Below are 17,753 nucleotides of genomic sequence, written 5' to 3'. Positions count from 1 at the left end.
CCCATCCTCCATCTCTTTCCTCTGGCCATACTGAAGGACCTTGATGGAAGATCTGCAGATAGGTGTGGTTCTATATAGATAAGTGAAAGAGCAAAAGGTGGAATATACTCAGTGGAATGATTCTGGAGGCCTGCTCAAATTGGGAAGTCAAAGCTGATTGCAATAGCCTTAGGAAAAGGAAAATATTCATTGGTCAATGTTCAGAGAATAACAGCAATCTGAAGACCAGCTAGGCCTGTGAATATTATTTGCTACTGTCATTAACAGATGCTTTAGAGATGCCAATTAACTCAAGCTGTAAGGGTGGATTACTTTCTTTCACCTAGTCCAAGGATTCCCAGGAATGTGGTATGTGGTCAGTGTACCACCTCCTTCTCCCTGAGGCAGGGTGACCTTAAAAGGAGCAACCTGGACTTGGACTCTAGACCATCCCGAGAAGCTGACATGTATGTCTACTTGTCGAACTCACTTCCAGGACCTCCAAGATGACCTTATTATGTGTGCTTACAGACGGGCAAGGATGCTTTTCTCTCACACCAAAGGCTGGCATTTCCAAAAACTTCTGTGCCTTCAACACCTAACCCAATATCTGGCTCACACATGGACTCTGGCATTTATGAAGGGCATTCTACATGCTGTGTAGAAAATATATCAGACAAGAACACTTGATTGATGTACAGTCTCCCGAGGTGGTTTGTCTGCTATAGAACTTGAACACTCCCTTGTAACTGGTGGGCAGATACAGGTAGCACATCCTGCTGGATAGAATTCTGTATGTGTTTTGTGGAATCCATTCCATATATTAGTTAGTTATGTAATTAAGATTTAAGAAAATCCTTTAATATTTTTCTTTTAGTTGTCTTACTTAAAATGCTGAAGGGATCTGTGTATCAAATTATTTCCCTAAGAGTCACTTTGGGTGTTAACAGAGAAACTATGATTTGAGTCAGTGATTTTGTCCATCTAAGTAGCCATTTCTCAGCCCCAGAAACCCGAAGTGTGAGATGATGCTCCAGCTTACCTGAGGCTTAGCTCTGCTATTTGCATAATTTTGGTTCCAAGTTTCCTTCTTACTTTCACTGATGGAGATTGGGGGTTGAGTCAGCATGTGCTAAGGGAATGGTTAAATGGGTCAGATGTGTTGTTTGCACTGCTTGATTTTATGGGTTTGTATATCCCACTCCATTTCCCTGTACGAAAAGCCTAGGTTAGCTCAAGTGGGTACCTGGGCTTGGGTGGCAGTCACTCTAGAAAGCCCCTCAGCCCAGCATTCTTTTAGACATCACCTTCTTAAGAGCAGGGATTTTCTGTGCTCTCAGATGATCACAAAGAGAAAATCGCAAGATGTGGAAAACAGTCTTTCTAGGAAAGTGTATGCATTACTCCTATCCACCCCTGTCATCCCCACCTCACCCCCATGGCATTTTCCTGTATCTTTGAATAAACTCAAAAGAGATCCTAAGTAAAACCAGTTCCTAAAATCACTTTGTCCCTCCAACCATCTCCAGTGGACTGAACTCAGAATTCTATCTTGAAACAAAGAGGTTAAAAAATCAGCTAGTAGTGTTATGTTGAATGAAATATTTCATATGCTATTACTTTAGCTTTAACATGAAAAATAATTTATAGATAGATTTCAGAGAAAACCGTAAGTTCATAATATTCCAAAATTTGACTTGTTAAAGGCAATATTAATAGCCTACTGCTATATAATATTCATTTCTAAGCTGTTAAAATACAGAGAGCTAAACTCAGACCTGGACATTTTTAAATCATCATATTTCTCTTTATGTTCACAAGATCTCATTAGCCATCTCAGAAATCCTCCAAGCACTGACCTTACAAGAGCAAAAATAGAAAAATAGTTATTTGCTTAGTGTATACCCAAGATTAATTTGAAAATTAAATTTGACTTTGGTCTCATTAAGTAGGAGTATTACATCCTCAGAGTCAAAGACTAACAAAAACCTCACTTTTCTTCTTTCGGGAAATTAACAGCTACTAAAGCAAAAAGAGGGATGAGGAGATATAAATATAATAACTTTTAACTAGTTGACCAATTAAAGAGAGGGTTAGCAAAGATAATTAAAGTTCACTGATAATTTCAAATTTTTGTTTTAAAAAAGTTTTTTTAATGCAAAGAGGTAAAAAATAAGAAGTAAAACTGACATCAATTTCAAATACTTTTCCTCTGCCAATGGTCCAAACAATTAGAGATAAAACAAAAACAAAAGCTTTGGGAATTAATAGACTGGATAGTCAGATTTAAAATCACTAAGGGCTGACTATCTGTACACTTTGATATTAGAAAGCATATACTATGGCTTGCTGGAAGGGAGATTAAACAGCTGGTGATATATTACACAGAAAGAAAAGAGGAAAGGAAGTGTGCAGAGAAAGCTATGAGTTCCCTGGGTCCTCAAATATTCTATCACTAAAGAAAAGTAGCTGCATGAAAGTGTGACAGGGAAATAACACTAGCCCCTGGGCTCACTGCAGAAGGGGAATTGGCCTTTGGTTCCAATAATTCAGGGTGCTGTGGGGGAGACTGTCTTCTCAGTGGAGGGAGGGGAAGTTTGTGGTGCTCAGAGCAACAGCCCTTGGCTCTTTGAAACTTTGAGCTCTGAAAAGTTCTCTGTATAGCAAGAAGTGGAGACTAAATTCATCTTTAAAAAGGCCTTTCCTTTGTTAAGAAAACCACCCTAAGGTGTCCTTTAGTTATAAGAACTGAAGCAAAACTTCACTGGACTTAGTGTTTTGGGGGAACACCGTGACACTGAAATTAATCTGAAAGTATCTATTCTAGAGTTAGGCTGAGTAGCCAAATGAGCTGCTGTGTTAGTAGTTGCATATAGTTGAGTCATGATGTAATTTGGTATTAAAGTGCCTGCCTAAATGTAGTAGCTCAGAGTTTTCCTAATTCCAAATGAATATTTATTAAATTGAAGTAGTTTAAAATTAAAAAGCTTTGGCTGGGTACAGTGGCTCACACCTGTAATACCAGCACTTTGAGAGGTGGAAGTGAGAGGATCTCCTGATCCCAGGGGTTCAAGACTAGCCTGGGCAATTTGGCGAGACCTCATCTCTACAATAAATCAGAAACATTAACCAGGCTCTATGGTATGTGCTTGTAGTTCCAGCTGCTTGGAAGACTGAGACAGAAGGATTGCCTAAACTCAGCAGGGTAAGGCTATGGTGGCCATGAGTGTGTCACTGCACTCCAGCCTGGACAACAGAGTGAGATTCCAACACAAAATAAAATAAAATACAATTAGAAACTTTAAAATAGAATTAAGAACTAGAAATCCAGATAATGGGAAGACAATTAATCCAAAAAGCAGATGGAATTAATTATCATTTTCCTCTTGACTCCATGTTATCCATATATAGTAAGTTCCCTACATATGAATGAGTTCTGTTCTGAGAGTGTTTTCGAAAGTCCAATTTGTTCATAAGTCCAACCAAGTTAGCCTAGGTACACAACTAACACTATTGGCTATCCAGTACAAGCTACATCACTGCTGCGTTTATACTTGCTTCTGGACACCCTGGGCTTAAAATAAAGATACTGTACTACTGTACTCTATACAGTACTGTAAAGTATACAAAAGCACAACCACTTGTAGAGGATGCATGTACATGACAATGTACGCCAGACATGTGAACTAACTTATGTGACTGGACATGCCAGTACATGTTTCCATCTTTGAAAGGTCACAACTTGAAGGTTCGTTATATAGGTGACTTACTGTAAACAGAAATTTCTCTAAAAAAATTTTGTGAAATGAATAACTTAGACCTCATGACTCCTAGAGTTTTTGTCTGGGCTCAGAGTAGGTACTTAAATACACATTGATTGATGTGAGATTTTATTTGCTAGGAGAGAGGTTAGTTCATCTGAAATTCCCTGAGAAAAGAATTCACTGTTTAGGGTGGAATTGTCTTAATGGACACACCCTGATTTGATGAAGGGGCACTAGCTACAGGCTTCCAAGTTTCCATCCTTTAAGCCAGTGAAAGAAAGGAAATCCAGGCTCTTCAGTTTAGCTTCAGCATTCTCAGTAAACTCCCTGGAGGCTTTCTGCAGTGGAAGCCGGGGTGGACCCATTGGAATCCCAGAGACCAAAGTCATGATGGCTTTGGTCTGTGACACTCCAAAACCTGAACAAGAAAAAAGAAAAATTAGGAAATGTAACTGATACTTCTCCACACTTCTCCACAAGCATCCCAAAGAAGAGATCATATGCTAACAGTGATTACTACAACAGGATAAGGTGAAAATAAAAAATGGGAACATTTCTAGTCAATATGAACATATAACATAGGAAATCCCTCTTCCTCCTTTAAACACACAGAAATGCTGGACAATTTTACCAAACCAACGAATTGTAAAACAAAACAAAGACTCAGAGTCAATCTTAAACTCAAGAAGGAAGAACCAGGTTGGGCATGGTGGTTCATGCCTGTAACCCCAGCACTTTGGAAAGCTGAGGAGGGAGGATTATGTGAGCCCAGGAGTTTCAGACCAGCCTTTGCAACATAGTGAGACTTCATCTCTACAAAAAATTTAAAAATTAGCCAGGCATGGTGGTGCATTCCTGTAGTCCCAGCTACTTTGGAGGTTGAGACAGGAGGATGGCTTGAGCCCAGGAGGTTGAAGCTACGCTGAACTGTGAGTGTGCTACTGTACTTCACTTGGGTGACAGAGTGAGACCTTGTCTCAAAAATAAAAATAAATATAAAAATAAATAAGAAAGAGGAACCCAAGGTGTCAGAAATAAAGAGGGCAAAGCAGGGGGAAGTGAGGAGGAGCTAAGGTGAAATGCCTCTTGAGACTAATCTGATTGGGGAATGTACTGTTGTTGATCAAATGATGTATGATTTCATTGCTAGGACAGAATTTAGTTCAAGCTCATTTAAGAAATCCCTGCAAAATGCACTACTTAAAGTGAGTTAAGGATCAATGTTGCTATTTTTCATGTTGGTGTTATAAAGCTGGCACGGTAGTGGAAGATGAGCCTTGGGTCTGTTCATGATGAAACACTGGTACTAAACTCCCTGTATAAAACTGGTAGCCAGCCTTCCATGAAAAGCAATAGGAAAAAATTCCAGCCCACTGGCTTGGGAATAGAGAGACAAGGAAGCGTGAATTCTGCTAGGGCTATGGATAGAAAAAGACCCCATGAAAGAAATCTCAAACTGGGCCACAGTGAATGCTGGATCCAAATTTCCATTATGCACTTGGTATAGGTAACAGACTAAGAAATTAACTAAAGACTGGTTAGAACTATTGAAACTAAAGTGTTCTATCAGAAGCAAATGTAAACCAACTTGACAGGGTACCTCACAATCCAGGGTACAATGGATTACCCAGAAAATAACAATCTCTGAAGATAAGCTTAGAGCAAAAAAATTACAAAGTACGTGAGGAAAAGAAGCAGCACAAGAGCCAGTAAATTCACAAAATTCACATCCTGAGAACAGATGGTAGAAAATTCTGTAAGATACTTCACAGAGATAAAAAGAAGGAATAGAAAGCTTAAGCTAAGAGAAGGGCACATGAATAAATATTAGGTAGATTAAAGATTAGCCAAAAAGAAATACTGAAAATAAAATATATATTCAGGGAAATTATATAGTTGGAAACATAGCTAAAGAAAGAATTAGTGATTTTGAAGGTAGATCTAAGGAAATAATCTAGAATACAGCACAGAAAGATATGCTAAATATTTTTAAACATTCAGATACAGATTTGGGAAGATCCAAAATATATCTAATAGACTTTCAGAATAAGATACTTGATTGAATGTAGTCAAGACAATATTTGCAGATAGTAGCAGAAAATTTTTTCAAACTGAAGACAAAGCCCTCAGATTGAAGAAACAGATGAAAAACCAAGTGCACTATGAATACATGCAAAGCATAACTAATAATTATCGATCACAATCCCCAACCCCCATCTTCTAAAAATGTCTGTGATTTGTTTACTTATCTGGCTATTACTTTTGGATTCAACATAAGAGGTAACTTTCTTTTGCTAAATTAACTTGATTACAATAACAACTGAGCAATGGAAAGGAAAATACTAGCATGATTAAATATACAGTAGTCTCTCTTTATCTGCAGTTTGACTTTCCGTGGTTTCAGTTTCCTATAGTTAATGAGTCCAAAAAATATTTTGAGATAGAGAAATAGAGATGAGAGAGAGAGAGAAACAACATATTCATATAACTTTTATTGCAGTATGTTGTTACGATTGTTCTATTTTATTATATTATTGCTGCTACTCTCTTACTGTGCCTACTTTATAAATTAAACTTTACCATAGGTATATATGTATAGGAAAAACATAGTATATAAAGGGCTCAGTACTAGCCCAGGTTTTAGGCATCTACTGAGGGGGGTCTTGGAATGTATCCCCCGTGAGTAAAAGGGGAATGCTGTACACGGCAAACTTTCAGTTCTTCTAAAATTTTAATAGTTCAATATTTATTTCAATTTACTTTAGGAATATGTAATTATCACAAGAAACCCACAATTTTGTGTAAAGTATTGCTTAGGACAAGGGAACAATAATAGCTACTGCATAGCACTGGTGGCACACAAATAGGACAAAAATCGTGAATGTGGAAAAGCAAATGGAAACATTGTCTGATCGCTGGTTGAGAGAATGGGGGGCTTAACACATAGTAGGTGATAGGGGAGAGGGAGGAGTTGCCATGATGAGGCAGGAGGGCTCTGACAGGGAGTGGGAGGTCTGGCAAGAACAAACTTAAAATTTTCCCTGCACTGACCCAAGTTCAATTGGCCCAGGGGTAATCTTGCGGAGAAAAAGAGTGGATGGTGGCATTTGCCATGAAATCAGAAGTTCCTCTTCTCAAAAATCATTTTATTTCCCCTCAGTTTTACTTTGTCATATTAGCCAAACCTCCATCCATTTAAAGTTACTTGTGTTAATAAACTCTTTCTTAAATTGTAAATACTCCTGAGAGAGCTGTCAGTCATTCAGATCTATATTTAGACTGCCTTCCTCTAGGCACTTAGGCTGAAATCAGCCACAATGCAGTAGTAAAATTTCAATGAATAGAGGCAAGTAAAGAGAGGGAATGCTGACAGTTTAGGAAAGAAAAAATAGAAAATGTGGTGTGTATGTGCTAAAATGGAGAAGACTGGTCTGTAGAGGGCCGCCAAAGACCTTCTTTTTTAAAATTTATTATAGAGACGAGATCTTACCAAGTTGCCCAGGCTGGTCTCGAACCCGTTGGCTCAGGCAATCCTCTTACCTCAGCCTCCCAAAGTGCTGGGATTATAGGCGTGAGCCACCGCAGACCTTCAAGCTAGGTTTACTTCATAGTTTTACAAAGTTGGTCCTGCAGGTTAATAATGGAAACAGCACTCTGTTTGCAACGGATTATTAAAATGTGGTCTTGTTGAGCCCTCAAAAAAAGGGATGACCTTCCACTTCCTTTACACTCGTCAGTGACAGACAAAGCAGAAAACAGATGAGGCACTTACCTAGTTTGACCACAAAGTTGATAAATCTCTGGATACAAAACTAGAAAGGAACAAACAAATCTATAGTTGGAATTACTGAGCTGTGGAAAATAAAGAATTTAGAAGTCAAATTACAGAAACCTCAAAAGTCCGCACACTTTTGTTTTCTGAAGCTCTGTTCAAGAGGAGAAAAATAGGAAATTGAAGATGGCTGGGGTCCATCCAGGATAAAGTAAGAACTTTTTAGACATGTGGGCTTTACAGAATGGGCCCATGCAGTAAAAAAGTTTCAGTGATAGAATTGTATAAGTAAGTGAAGATGGGAAATGCACCCCATATCCCTCTTGGTTACATAGGTAAATTTATCAGCTAGCGCAGTGGTTTTCAAATTGGGGTACACATAGCTCTGGGGTACCTTCTGAGATGCCTCATGGGGCACTTGGCCAAGGTTAAGATTTATGGGAATCAACTACTATAAGTTGATACTCAACATCTGTAAGTGCTGGTTCCTAAAATTGGTGAGTATAAGAATGAACACATAATGGAAGTGCAGTCTGTCCTTTTCTATTTCCCCTTTCAGAATCCCTCTTTTCTGGCTTTTGAAAAAATAAATGCATACCTCCTATATCACAGCCTTGAGATAATTCTGGGGCACCAAAAAAAAGGAGCGAATGAAAATTGATAATTGATAAAGAGAGTGACAGTGATTCCTCTATTTAATGGAAAACAAATCCTCTTGAAAATTAGAGGGCTTTCAGTTCTTTGCTTTCAACATTTTGAAACAGGTTTTAACTGAAAAATCATTAAATGATCAGGCACTGGGTGATTTTGGCATATGACTCAAAAAATGTTCAAATAATTGAGTGATGCAGCTATAATAATATTTCTTTCATTCTCCTAATTTATATGAACATGGTTTTGTAGCATTTATTCCTTTAAAAAACACAAAAAAGAAATAGTATTGATGCTGAACCTTAACTCCATCCTGGCATTCAGTGCTATTTATCCATTAATTCATGAACAAACTAGTTAAAAACAAAAACAAAAAAAAGAGTCCCATCCATCTCATTAAAAAGACGCATTTTCAACATTTTACTTTTATGTTGAAAGTAGTTATCAAAATGTGTCATGTAATTATGTTGTTTTAATTGACTGTATACCAAAATTCAATATAGAATAGAGTTTTAAAACCCAGAGCCTTATAAACATATATGTATATGTTCTCCTTCCCACAGAAACTATAGCACATTACATTTACTAACCTGAAAAAAGAAGAAAAAACATTTAACATCTTATACTTCCCTGCTTGCTTCCATTTAACATAGTATGTAGATCTTTCCAGATCAGAATACATAAAGCTATCTCATTCTTTTAAAGAGCTATGTATAATTCATTGTATAACTTGAATATAATGTATTTAACTACTGCCTTATGGATAGATATTTGGGCTGTTTTCATCTTTTGCTATTATAAACAAAGTTGTAAGGAATATCTTGGTTCATATGCCAGGTAAGTGTAACAGATGGCATTTTAAGTCCATGAAAGTAAACGAGATAAGTTGAGCTCTAACTTTTTACTTGTCTGCTTCTTCACATGACTGAAGGCTCCTTAAAGGCAGAGACGAGCTTTACTGAAATTATGTAATGAACTCAGCCCCTGACATGAATAATGAGTAAATAAGACCTACCCACACTTGCCTTCTTAAGAAGAATCAGAGAATGTGGTAAATGAAGTTTCTTACCAACATTTTTTAATGGGATGATTTATTTGAACAGGACTAAAGGAAAAAAAAAAAAACCAATATGAAAACTGGATCAGCTAATAAGAGAAGCCACCAAGTGGAAGGGTAAACATTATAGCTGCTTCACAGTTTACTCCATCTAGGATTTCTCTGCCGTTCGGCTCAGAACAAGTTAGAGTTTTCAGAAACAATTTTTCTAGGAAGCTAAGGGGGGACAAACCATGAATGCAAGGAGATGGCAGAGTCTGCACAATTCAGACCTCTTATCTTAATTTAAACCAAAGTCTTGATATGACTTCCTAAATCCCTGTCCTGTTCCTGCTCTCAGTTTCACCTGGTCTGGGGATGGACAAAGGTAAATATTAGGTCAGTTATGTAAACTTTAAGGAGAAGTAGATTTATGCTGGCTCAACTTGGAGGCCTAAGGGTATGGAATAATTAATCCCTTCTGGAAATGGCTTCTTTGTGTTCTCTCTGGGTTGGAGTTGCAGGTTACTCTTTCTAACCCCCATGATACTTTGTACTTCTGCCTGTCCTGTTCAACAAAATCCAAGATTTGTACTTTATTAGGACTCACCCCTTGTTCTGATCTCACGTATGCCTTTCCATTCCCACTTATTTTCTTGAATACTCCTCAGCCACTTACACTAGCCTGAAAATCCCCATGCCTCTCAGCACCTCTCAGAAGTCTTGTTCTCATTCCTACCTCGTTTCCTTTCACTCCATTCCATCTATACTTTAGAACTAGCTGCTGAGACTGGTGCTACCCTTCAGTGAGGCTCTTCTTTCCTGGACAGCTAGGCTGTCCTCCAAGTAACATGAACAGCAGCCACCATTTCCACTGGAGTCTTCCCTGTAACATGTCAGATCTTGCTGCTTCTCTCTTCTGGTCTCAAAGCCAGTGTCTTCTTTTGGATCACCTCTAGACTCTTGTTTCGCCTGGAGGATGGTTTTCCAGTTCTCTGCACATTTCCAGGTTGAACAGGACTGAACTGTCCTGACTTTAGATCAAACCTTCCCCATTTTAGGTTACCAGCTTTAGAGCTTCCTCATGTTCTCGGATGATTCAGGTGTGATATCCTCAAGGGGATAGTATGTGGTCATTTTCCCAGAAACCTATGACCATTATTTTATAGTCACAACAGTTCTTTGAAGATAGAGTAAACATTAGATCCTTTCTAGGAGGAAGAGAGGAGTCATTCCCATATGGGGCCTGTCATGATTAGACATGTAGGGAACATGGACAATGGGGACAGGTTTGGTTTTAAATAAGAAAAAGTAAGAAACAGAAGAAAGGTAAAGAAAGGAGCAGCTAATGACAGCAGGTGTGGTAGGAATGCTGGTGAGGGAAAAGAAAGAGAATCCTCAAGTGGGGACTTATGGGAAGGAAGGGAGAAATTTACCTGATAGTTCAGGGCTAAAGAGAAGTCCTTTCGTTCAAAGGCCTCCAGCATCTGGTTTGTCTTTTTTCCCAGGTAGTTATAGGTACTGGCAAGACAACAACAAATACTGCAGGTTCAATAACTCCACAGGAAAAGTCCAGATCTTCAAACCCCTCTGCTATTTAAAAGGAGAAAAAATATACCCAGGTCTCCTGAAAGACTGTGTTTGGTCCTAATCTACTGGGGGACCAGGCTATCTTCAGTTCTGAGCATCCCAGTAATACTAAGCAGTGCTGCAGAGAAGGCAGAGAACACAGAAGGGGATGAAAAAAGGAAGAAAAACGGAAAAAGGATAAAATTAGAAAAAAAGAAAGTGAAAGACTAAAGTATATTTGGTAGAGAGTAATTGAGGTCAATACCTGCCCTAGGCCACATGCCGAAGTTCGATGCTTGATGAGAATTGTAGATAACATGTAGCATCTGAACTGAGTCCTAAAAGCCTTATGCTGAAATCCTGAGTGAATGGAGCACCACAATAAAAGGGGCAAATCCCAACAAATTACCTATATTCCTTATCTGTCTGTCTATCTATCCACCTACCTACCTATCATCAATCTTAGAGACAGTGTCTCACTCTATCACCCAGGCTGGAGTACAGTGGTGTGATCATACCTCACAGCAGCCTCAAACTCCTGGCCTCAAGCATTCCTCCTGCCGCATCCTCCTGAGTAGCTGGGACTACAGGCATGTGCCACCATGCCTGTCTAATTTAATTTCTTTTTTTCTTTCTTTGTAGAGATGGGGGTCTCCCTATGTTGTCCAAGCTGGTCTCAAACTCCTGGGCTCAATTGATTCTCCCGCCTGGACCTCCCAAAGTGAGGTGATTATAGGTGTGAGCCACTGCATCCAGCCTTCTGGTCAATTTATATAGATTACTTAGAGACTAGTTTCTAAATAGCAATATTAATAATTATATAATAATAAAATGAGGGACCATTTATTAAGTGCCTATTATATTACAGGTGCTTGACATAAATCATGTCTAATCCTCTCAAATCCCTGCAAGGTAGGCTTGCTTTCTGTTTTGCTCAAAGAGGGCTGCAGAGTTGCCACAAAAACTTTCCATCACTTCATGTCAGCTTCGATGACAATTCAACAAAAATGAAGGTGAAAATAAATGTTGATCTGATAAAATGTTCTTGTGGACTTAAAAAAAAAACAAAACTCTAACTCTACCTACAAAGACAAATATCTTAGACTAATTACAGAATTATCAGAGGAGTCAGTAAGGTAAAAGGCTATAGAAATTCATAATAAAGATATTTCCCCAATTTTTTAAAAGTCAAATGGTTTCTCACACAGTAAGTCAGTATCAGAAAATGGATTTATCTTAATGTACCAAGAATAGAAGTATTGTTGGACCTTGTACATATAGACCCTGGGTCAACAGCAAAGGATTCCAGTAATGTGAAGCTCATGCTATCTTCAGGTAATAAAATAAGAAAGAATCATGTCTGAGGAGCTCCAGAAAACTAAGATTTGAATCCCAGTGGTCTTAGATGTATCCTGAGTTAGAGACTGAGAGGTGATTACAACTAAGAAGGAATGATGTCTAACCAAAAGTACCTTGCTTATAGATTATGTTGACAGAATTAAAATGCCTACCATGGAGGCCAAAAAAACAGGAGTCAAAAAAGAAAGAATTTCCAAAGACAAAAAGGTTTTGAGGTCAGCAAATCCAGTATTCAGGTTTCCTTAGTAGAAATGTTCTTATAGTTACAACAGCTGTCACAGGTCACCCTGGCTTGGTGAACAAGCCACTAAGATTATCCAACTCAACCACTCTTCATCAAAGCCATGCTCACTAAGACATGTTATGAATGTTACTCTGCTTCCCTGATACTTTTCTTACAGTGAGGAAATGTACCTTAAAATAATGTAAATATTTCAATTAATCTGCTTGCAAGCATATTCTAATGAATTAAATTAATATGTGCAGTGGACATGCTAATTGAATTGCTTGCCTTTTACTAAATAGGCATTGGGCCATATAATTCTGGTTTTCTGGCCACAGTTGATTGGACCTGAAATGGACACCCGCCTAGGCAGTGCAATGTAACTGTATCCTGAGATGTCATGTTGAACAGCCATGATTAGCCATGTACATGCTGAAGCAGCAAAGGCCCATCTAAAGAAAGAGAAAAGAAATAAGGAGACGTGTAAAGAGACACAGAGGTTAGAGTCTCTGGAAGATGACAGATGGAGGATGACCCGCCTCGGCTATTGAGAACTTTGTATTTCCTGCTTTCACCTCTCTGAGGCCTGGCTACACATCCTCCTCTTGGATTCTATGTAATTTCCTACTGTTTTATAATAACTTATCCTTTTTTTCATAAGCTACTTTGAATGGGTTTCTGTTGTTTGTAGCCAAATAACTTCTGACAGACAGGGTGAGTCAGTCCTTGAGACACTGGTCCCCAGGTCTACAGCGCTAATGGTCAGAGCCTGCTAGGTTACAGCCCCTGTGTATACTATCAGCTCATGTGCTCATGGTCTCACCTCTAACTGCAACGGATACTTCTGAACAATGGTGGCTGAGTTTCTTTTTCTTTAATTTTAGATTCAGGGGGTACATTGCAGGTTTGTCACATGGGTATACTGTGTGATAGTAAGGTTTGGGTTTCTATTGAACCCATCACCCAAACCGTAAGTATAGTATCCAGTAGGTTAGTTTTTCAACCTTGGTCCTCTCCCTCCACCCTTTCCCCTCTTTAGGAGTCCCCAGCATCTGTTGTTTCCATCTTTATGTCTGCGTATAGCCAGTGTTTAGCTCCCACTTACACGTGAGAACATGTGGTATTTGGTTTTCCAAAATGACTGAGTTTCTAACAAACTGTTAAGACCTATTAATTCCCTTTCACTGGAAGAATATGGGAAATAGAGGTAACTTCTATTAGAAAAGATGCACATGCAAGAAGGGTAGCTAGTCCAGTGATGAATGCCTTTACGGAGGAACTTGACATTTATAATCATTGGGAAAAATGAGTCACACTTACCTGCCCACTGCTCCAGTTGCTCCCATCACTAGAGCACTCAACAGTTGCTAATTGGGAAACAGACAAAGAGTATTCACTTTTATGAAAAAGAGAAGAGACGCTATTATATAAACAGCTACACAACTTGTATTGGAAGGAAACTGACTTACTGCGATATGCTAGGTGACTTACCTCATCCACCCCAAAAAGGAAAGCAAACTGTTGCTGACGATTCTGATCAACACACTGCCCGAAGTCTAAGAGATCTGTGTCACTGAATTTCAGCCCTTGGAAGGTGGGGATCTTATCCTGAATCCCATTCAACAACTCCTCAGCACGAACTGCTCAAAACAGTAAGTGCCTCATTAATCTTGCAGGAATTTCTCCAGGAAACATCAAGTAATATCTCATACAACCCCTCACATCTGTACTGAGCTGCCTTGGGTTGTCAGCTGGAACTGACTGCAGACTGGGCATAATCACTTGCCCTTGCCTAGTAGCTCTGATGTACTTGTCAAATTATCCTAAACCTTCCATTCCTTGAAGACAGTAGATGGATATTTGTGATATTGTGAATATATTTGGTCTCAGCCTCTGGTTCCCAAGACAGATCTCCTAAATCCCTCATAGATAGGGTTGCTTGGAAAGTATTTCATTCTAATATCTGGTCTTTGACCTTGGTAATTTCCTAAGCGATAGGAGCATCTGACACAGAGCTTCTAAATCCCTTGGAATCTCCAACATGATAAGTGTCTTTTTGTAAGCTATAGAGTTGACTGATGGCTGGGTCTCTTAGATACCACCTCAGGGGGTTAGTTACCAGGGAAACCAACCACGTGATTAGAGGTTTGGAACTTTCAGTCATGCCTTTGGGCAGACTTTTGGGCAGAGGAGGAAGCTGAAGGTTAAGCTGATCACCAATGGTCAACTTTGTCACCTATCATGCTTACATAATGAAGCCCTCATAAAAATCCAAAAGGAAAGTGTTCAAAGAGCTTCTGGGTTGCTGAATACATGAGGGTACCTGGAGGGTAGCTCATCCAGAGAGGGCATGAAATCTCCATGACTCTTCTCACATACCTTACACTATACATCACTTCATCTGATTATTTACCTACATTCTTTGTAATATCCTTGGTAATAAACAGGCAATAGTAAGTAAAGTGTTTCCTTGAGCTTTGTGAGCTGCTTTAGCAAATTAATTGAATGCAAGGAGGAGGCTGTGAATATCCTGATTTATAGTCGGTTGGTCTCAACCTGACATTTGAGACTGGCAATGAAATGAGGGCAGTATTGTGGGACTGAGCCCTTAACCTGTGGGATCTGATGCTAACTCTAGGTAGACAGTGTCAGAATTGAATTGAATTATAAGACATCCAGTTAATCTCTGATGGAGAATTGGTTGTTGGTGGGGAGAAACGCCCACACACATTTTGGTGATCAGAGGTGAAATGCTTTATGTTGAGTGGTGAGCATAAGAGTAGAGAGTAGGAAAAACATTTTTTTTTCCTCAATGTTCATAAAGCACAGCCTGTTTTTTCTTTTATGAAATTTAAGAAAGAATGGGATTAAAAAATAATCTCGTAAGAAATTTCATCTAATTCTTAAAAATCTTCTCACTGGAGAAATATAGTAATAATAAAAAAGCTAGAATAAAAGAAGAGATCAGAGTGCCTTTCTATGCTATAGGAACTAAGACTACAATAGGTACAAGGTAGACAGTCCTATCTTAGTGGGGCTTACAGTCTCGTGTCTTCTCATATAAGAAGTCAGGGCATGTGTGATGGAAACACAGGTGTGTGCTACAAGTACCCAGAGGCCAACTCTTCTTTCATACTGAACAATTCCCATTATAAGGTAGTGTAAATGACTGATAGATGCTGGGATATCAGAGGGACATTTAGAAAGAACTGGAACTGCCTGGTGTTGTGCTTTTGTGACATGGGCTAGGGTGGTATACAGTGGTGTTTCTTAGCAAAATAGAGCATGATAAGAGAGTTGGAAAGAAAGCAGTATTGGCCAGGTGCGGTGGCTCATGCCTGTAATCCCAGCACTTTGGGAGGTGGAGGCGAGAGGATTGCCTGAGCCTAGGGGTTTAAGACCAACCTGGGCAACTTGGCGAGACCTCTCTACAATAAATCAAGAAAAATTAGCCGGGCATGGTGGCACATGCCTGTGGTTCCAGCTACTTGGAAAGCTGAGGTGAAAGGATTGCCTGAGCCCAGCACTCCAGCCTGGGTGAGAGAGTGAGACTTCCGGTGGCTTAGCCTGTAATCCCGCACCTTGGGAGGCCGAGATGAGTGGATCACCTGAGCCCGCGGGTTCGAGACCCGCCTGGGCAACTTGGTGAGCCCTCATCTCTACAATAAATCAAAAAATTAGCTGGGCGTGGTAGCACATGCCTGTAGTTCCAGCTACTTGGAAGGCTGAGACGGAAGGATCGCCGGAGCCCAGCAGGTCGAGGCTGCGGTGGCCAGGAGCGGCCACTGCACTCCAGTCTGGGCGACAGAGTGAGACTCCAACTCAAAAACAACAACAACAACAACAACAACAAAGAAAGCAGTATCAAAAGAAACAGTACTTACTCTTTACCCCTGTCAAGGCAGGAATGTGGTAGTAATAAAATGGCAATGCAGGGGCAGCAGCAGCTACCTCTTTTAGGAAATTAATCAGGACATCTGAAAGAACAGCAGGAGCAGTCATGGTATGAACAATTTTAAAACAATGACTTTCCCTGGTGAAAACAAATCATCTGATGAAACACAACCATTGTTCTTGGAAGCTGAAAATTTACCATCCCTGATGTTGCTACTGCGATGTTTAGCAACCCATTTCCTTCAAACTTTTGTTTTTCTTTCTATAGAAATTCCAAAATAAGCTGACAATCTTCCTACTTCACTAAATTACTATTAAAAACTTGATGCAAACCTTCCCGCATATTAAGAGACAATAATAAAACGCTCTCATACTAACTAGAGCTTATCAGGGAGAACTCTCATCCTCTTACCCCAGAAGGGCTAAGTAATCAACTGGGACTACTATAGGACCAGAGTAAACAGGTTGTAACCAACACGATTTTACCATGAAAAGGTAAGTGACATCTGCTTCAAGAGGAAAGTTGTAAGAGTAGTGACACATTTCACAAAAATTCAACTAGAGTTTGATACTTTTCTCTTTGGGGAGAAATTTAGATACATCAGAAGAGAGTGCACTAAGGTTTACTGAGGAAGTGGGATTTCCTGCATCATCCAATGTGAACTTCAAATGCAACATTATTACAGAGGAGAAATAAATCCAGCAGAACTGCTTATGGTATGGGTGCCACTGGATAGTGAGAAAATTTTATGTACTTCACCTGAATACTGTGATGATGTATTCAGCCTATGGCAATAGATATTTCTGATGGATTATTATGTATAATTTATTATTTTTCCTTTGGAAAATACGTTGTACATGAATAGTTTTTACATGAATACTTTTACAAAATACTTATAAATTTGTAAAGGACATGTAAAAAACTTTGAAAATATTTATTTAAAATCCCCAAATTGGCAATATTTAAATTTACTTATTTATGTGCACAACAATAGGTGATATTTCATGATGTTTTTGACCTACTGTATGTTATTACAGATTTATTTAATCATGGATGCAAATAACTTCTTGTCTGTTTTTAATCCCTTCAAAATGGATGTATTTTTTTGGTAATCAAAAGGATGAAGAAGACTCAGTACACTTAATAGTTTCCACAGAGAAAAAAGTGGAGAAGGGAAAAGCAACACTTTGATATTTGGAAAGACAGCAAATATTTCCATGAAATCTCTTCAAATTCATCACTTGCTCAACCTTGAATAGTCTCAAAATGTCCATTACTTACACTTTTCTCTTTAAAGAAAAAGAGTCCCATGCTTTGCCATGTGATTTTGACACCCTACACAATTGACTGGACCAGGAGTGGACACCTGATCCAAACACAGTCACCTTCAGATTGACCAGGATCTCTTGGATGACTCAATCAGATGACTTGGTGAGAGAATTGATGTGCTTTAATGCAGTCTCTTTTATAGATCCAGGAAAAGCAAATATTTCAGAAAACCACAC

At 39.0% G+C, this 17,753-nt stretch overlaps 1 protein-coding gene across 4 annotated transcripts in view; it reads right to left on the bottom strand.

Annotated features, from left to right (window-relative positions):
* Window positions 1-1,854: 1,854 nt before the first annotated feature.
* The window catches only part of NPL (N-acetylneuraminate pyruvate lyase), a 35,106-nt gene continuing 19,207 nt past the window's right edge, over window positions 1,855-17,753 (bottom strand). Inside the window, exons 6-11 of one of the 4 annotated variants that reach the window (XM_008074410.2) lie at window positions 16,238-16,330; window positions 13,845-13,993; window positions 13,674-13,720; window positions 10,639-10,723; window positions 7,516-7,555; window positions 1,855-2,635 (exon numbers count right to left, since the gene is read on the bottom strand). In XM_008074410.2, the coding sequence (XP_008072601.1) occupies window positions 2,586-2,635; window positions 7,516-7,555; window positions 10,639-10,723; window positions 13,674-13,720; window positions 13,845-13,993; window positions 16,238-16,330 (464 nt within the window). In that variant the 3' untranslated portion in view covers window positions 1,855-2,585. Of the gene's footprint in view, window positions 2,636-3,862; window positions 4,162-7,515; window positions 7,556-10,638; window positions 10,724-13,673; window positions 13,721-13,844; window positions 13,994-16,237; window positions 16,331-17,753 lie in introns of those variants that run through there. The other 3 variants (XM_008074409.2, XM_021707206.1, XM_008074411.2) reach the window with 3 other exon arrangements.

Source organism: Carlito syrichta, unplaced genomic scaffold (assembly GCF_000164805.1).
Source record: "Carlito syrichta isolate Samal-C Ts95f unplaced genomic scaffold, Tarsius_syrichta-2.0.1 Scaffold316427, whole genome shotgun sequence".
Lineage (NCBI taxonomy): Eukaryota > Metazoa > Chordata > Mammalia > Primates > Tarsiidae > Carlito > Carlito syrichta.
The sequence above is the reverse complement of the archived record's forward strand: the minus strand, read 5'-3'. Positions and strand labels throughout refer to the sequence as shown.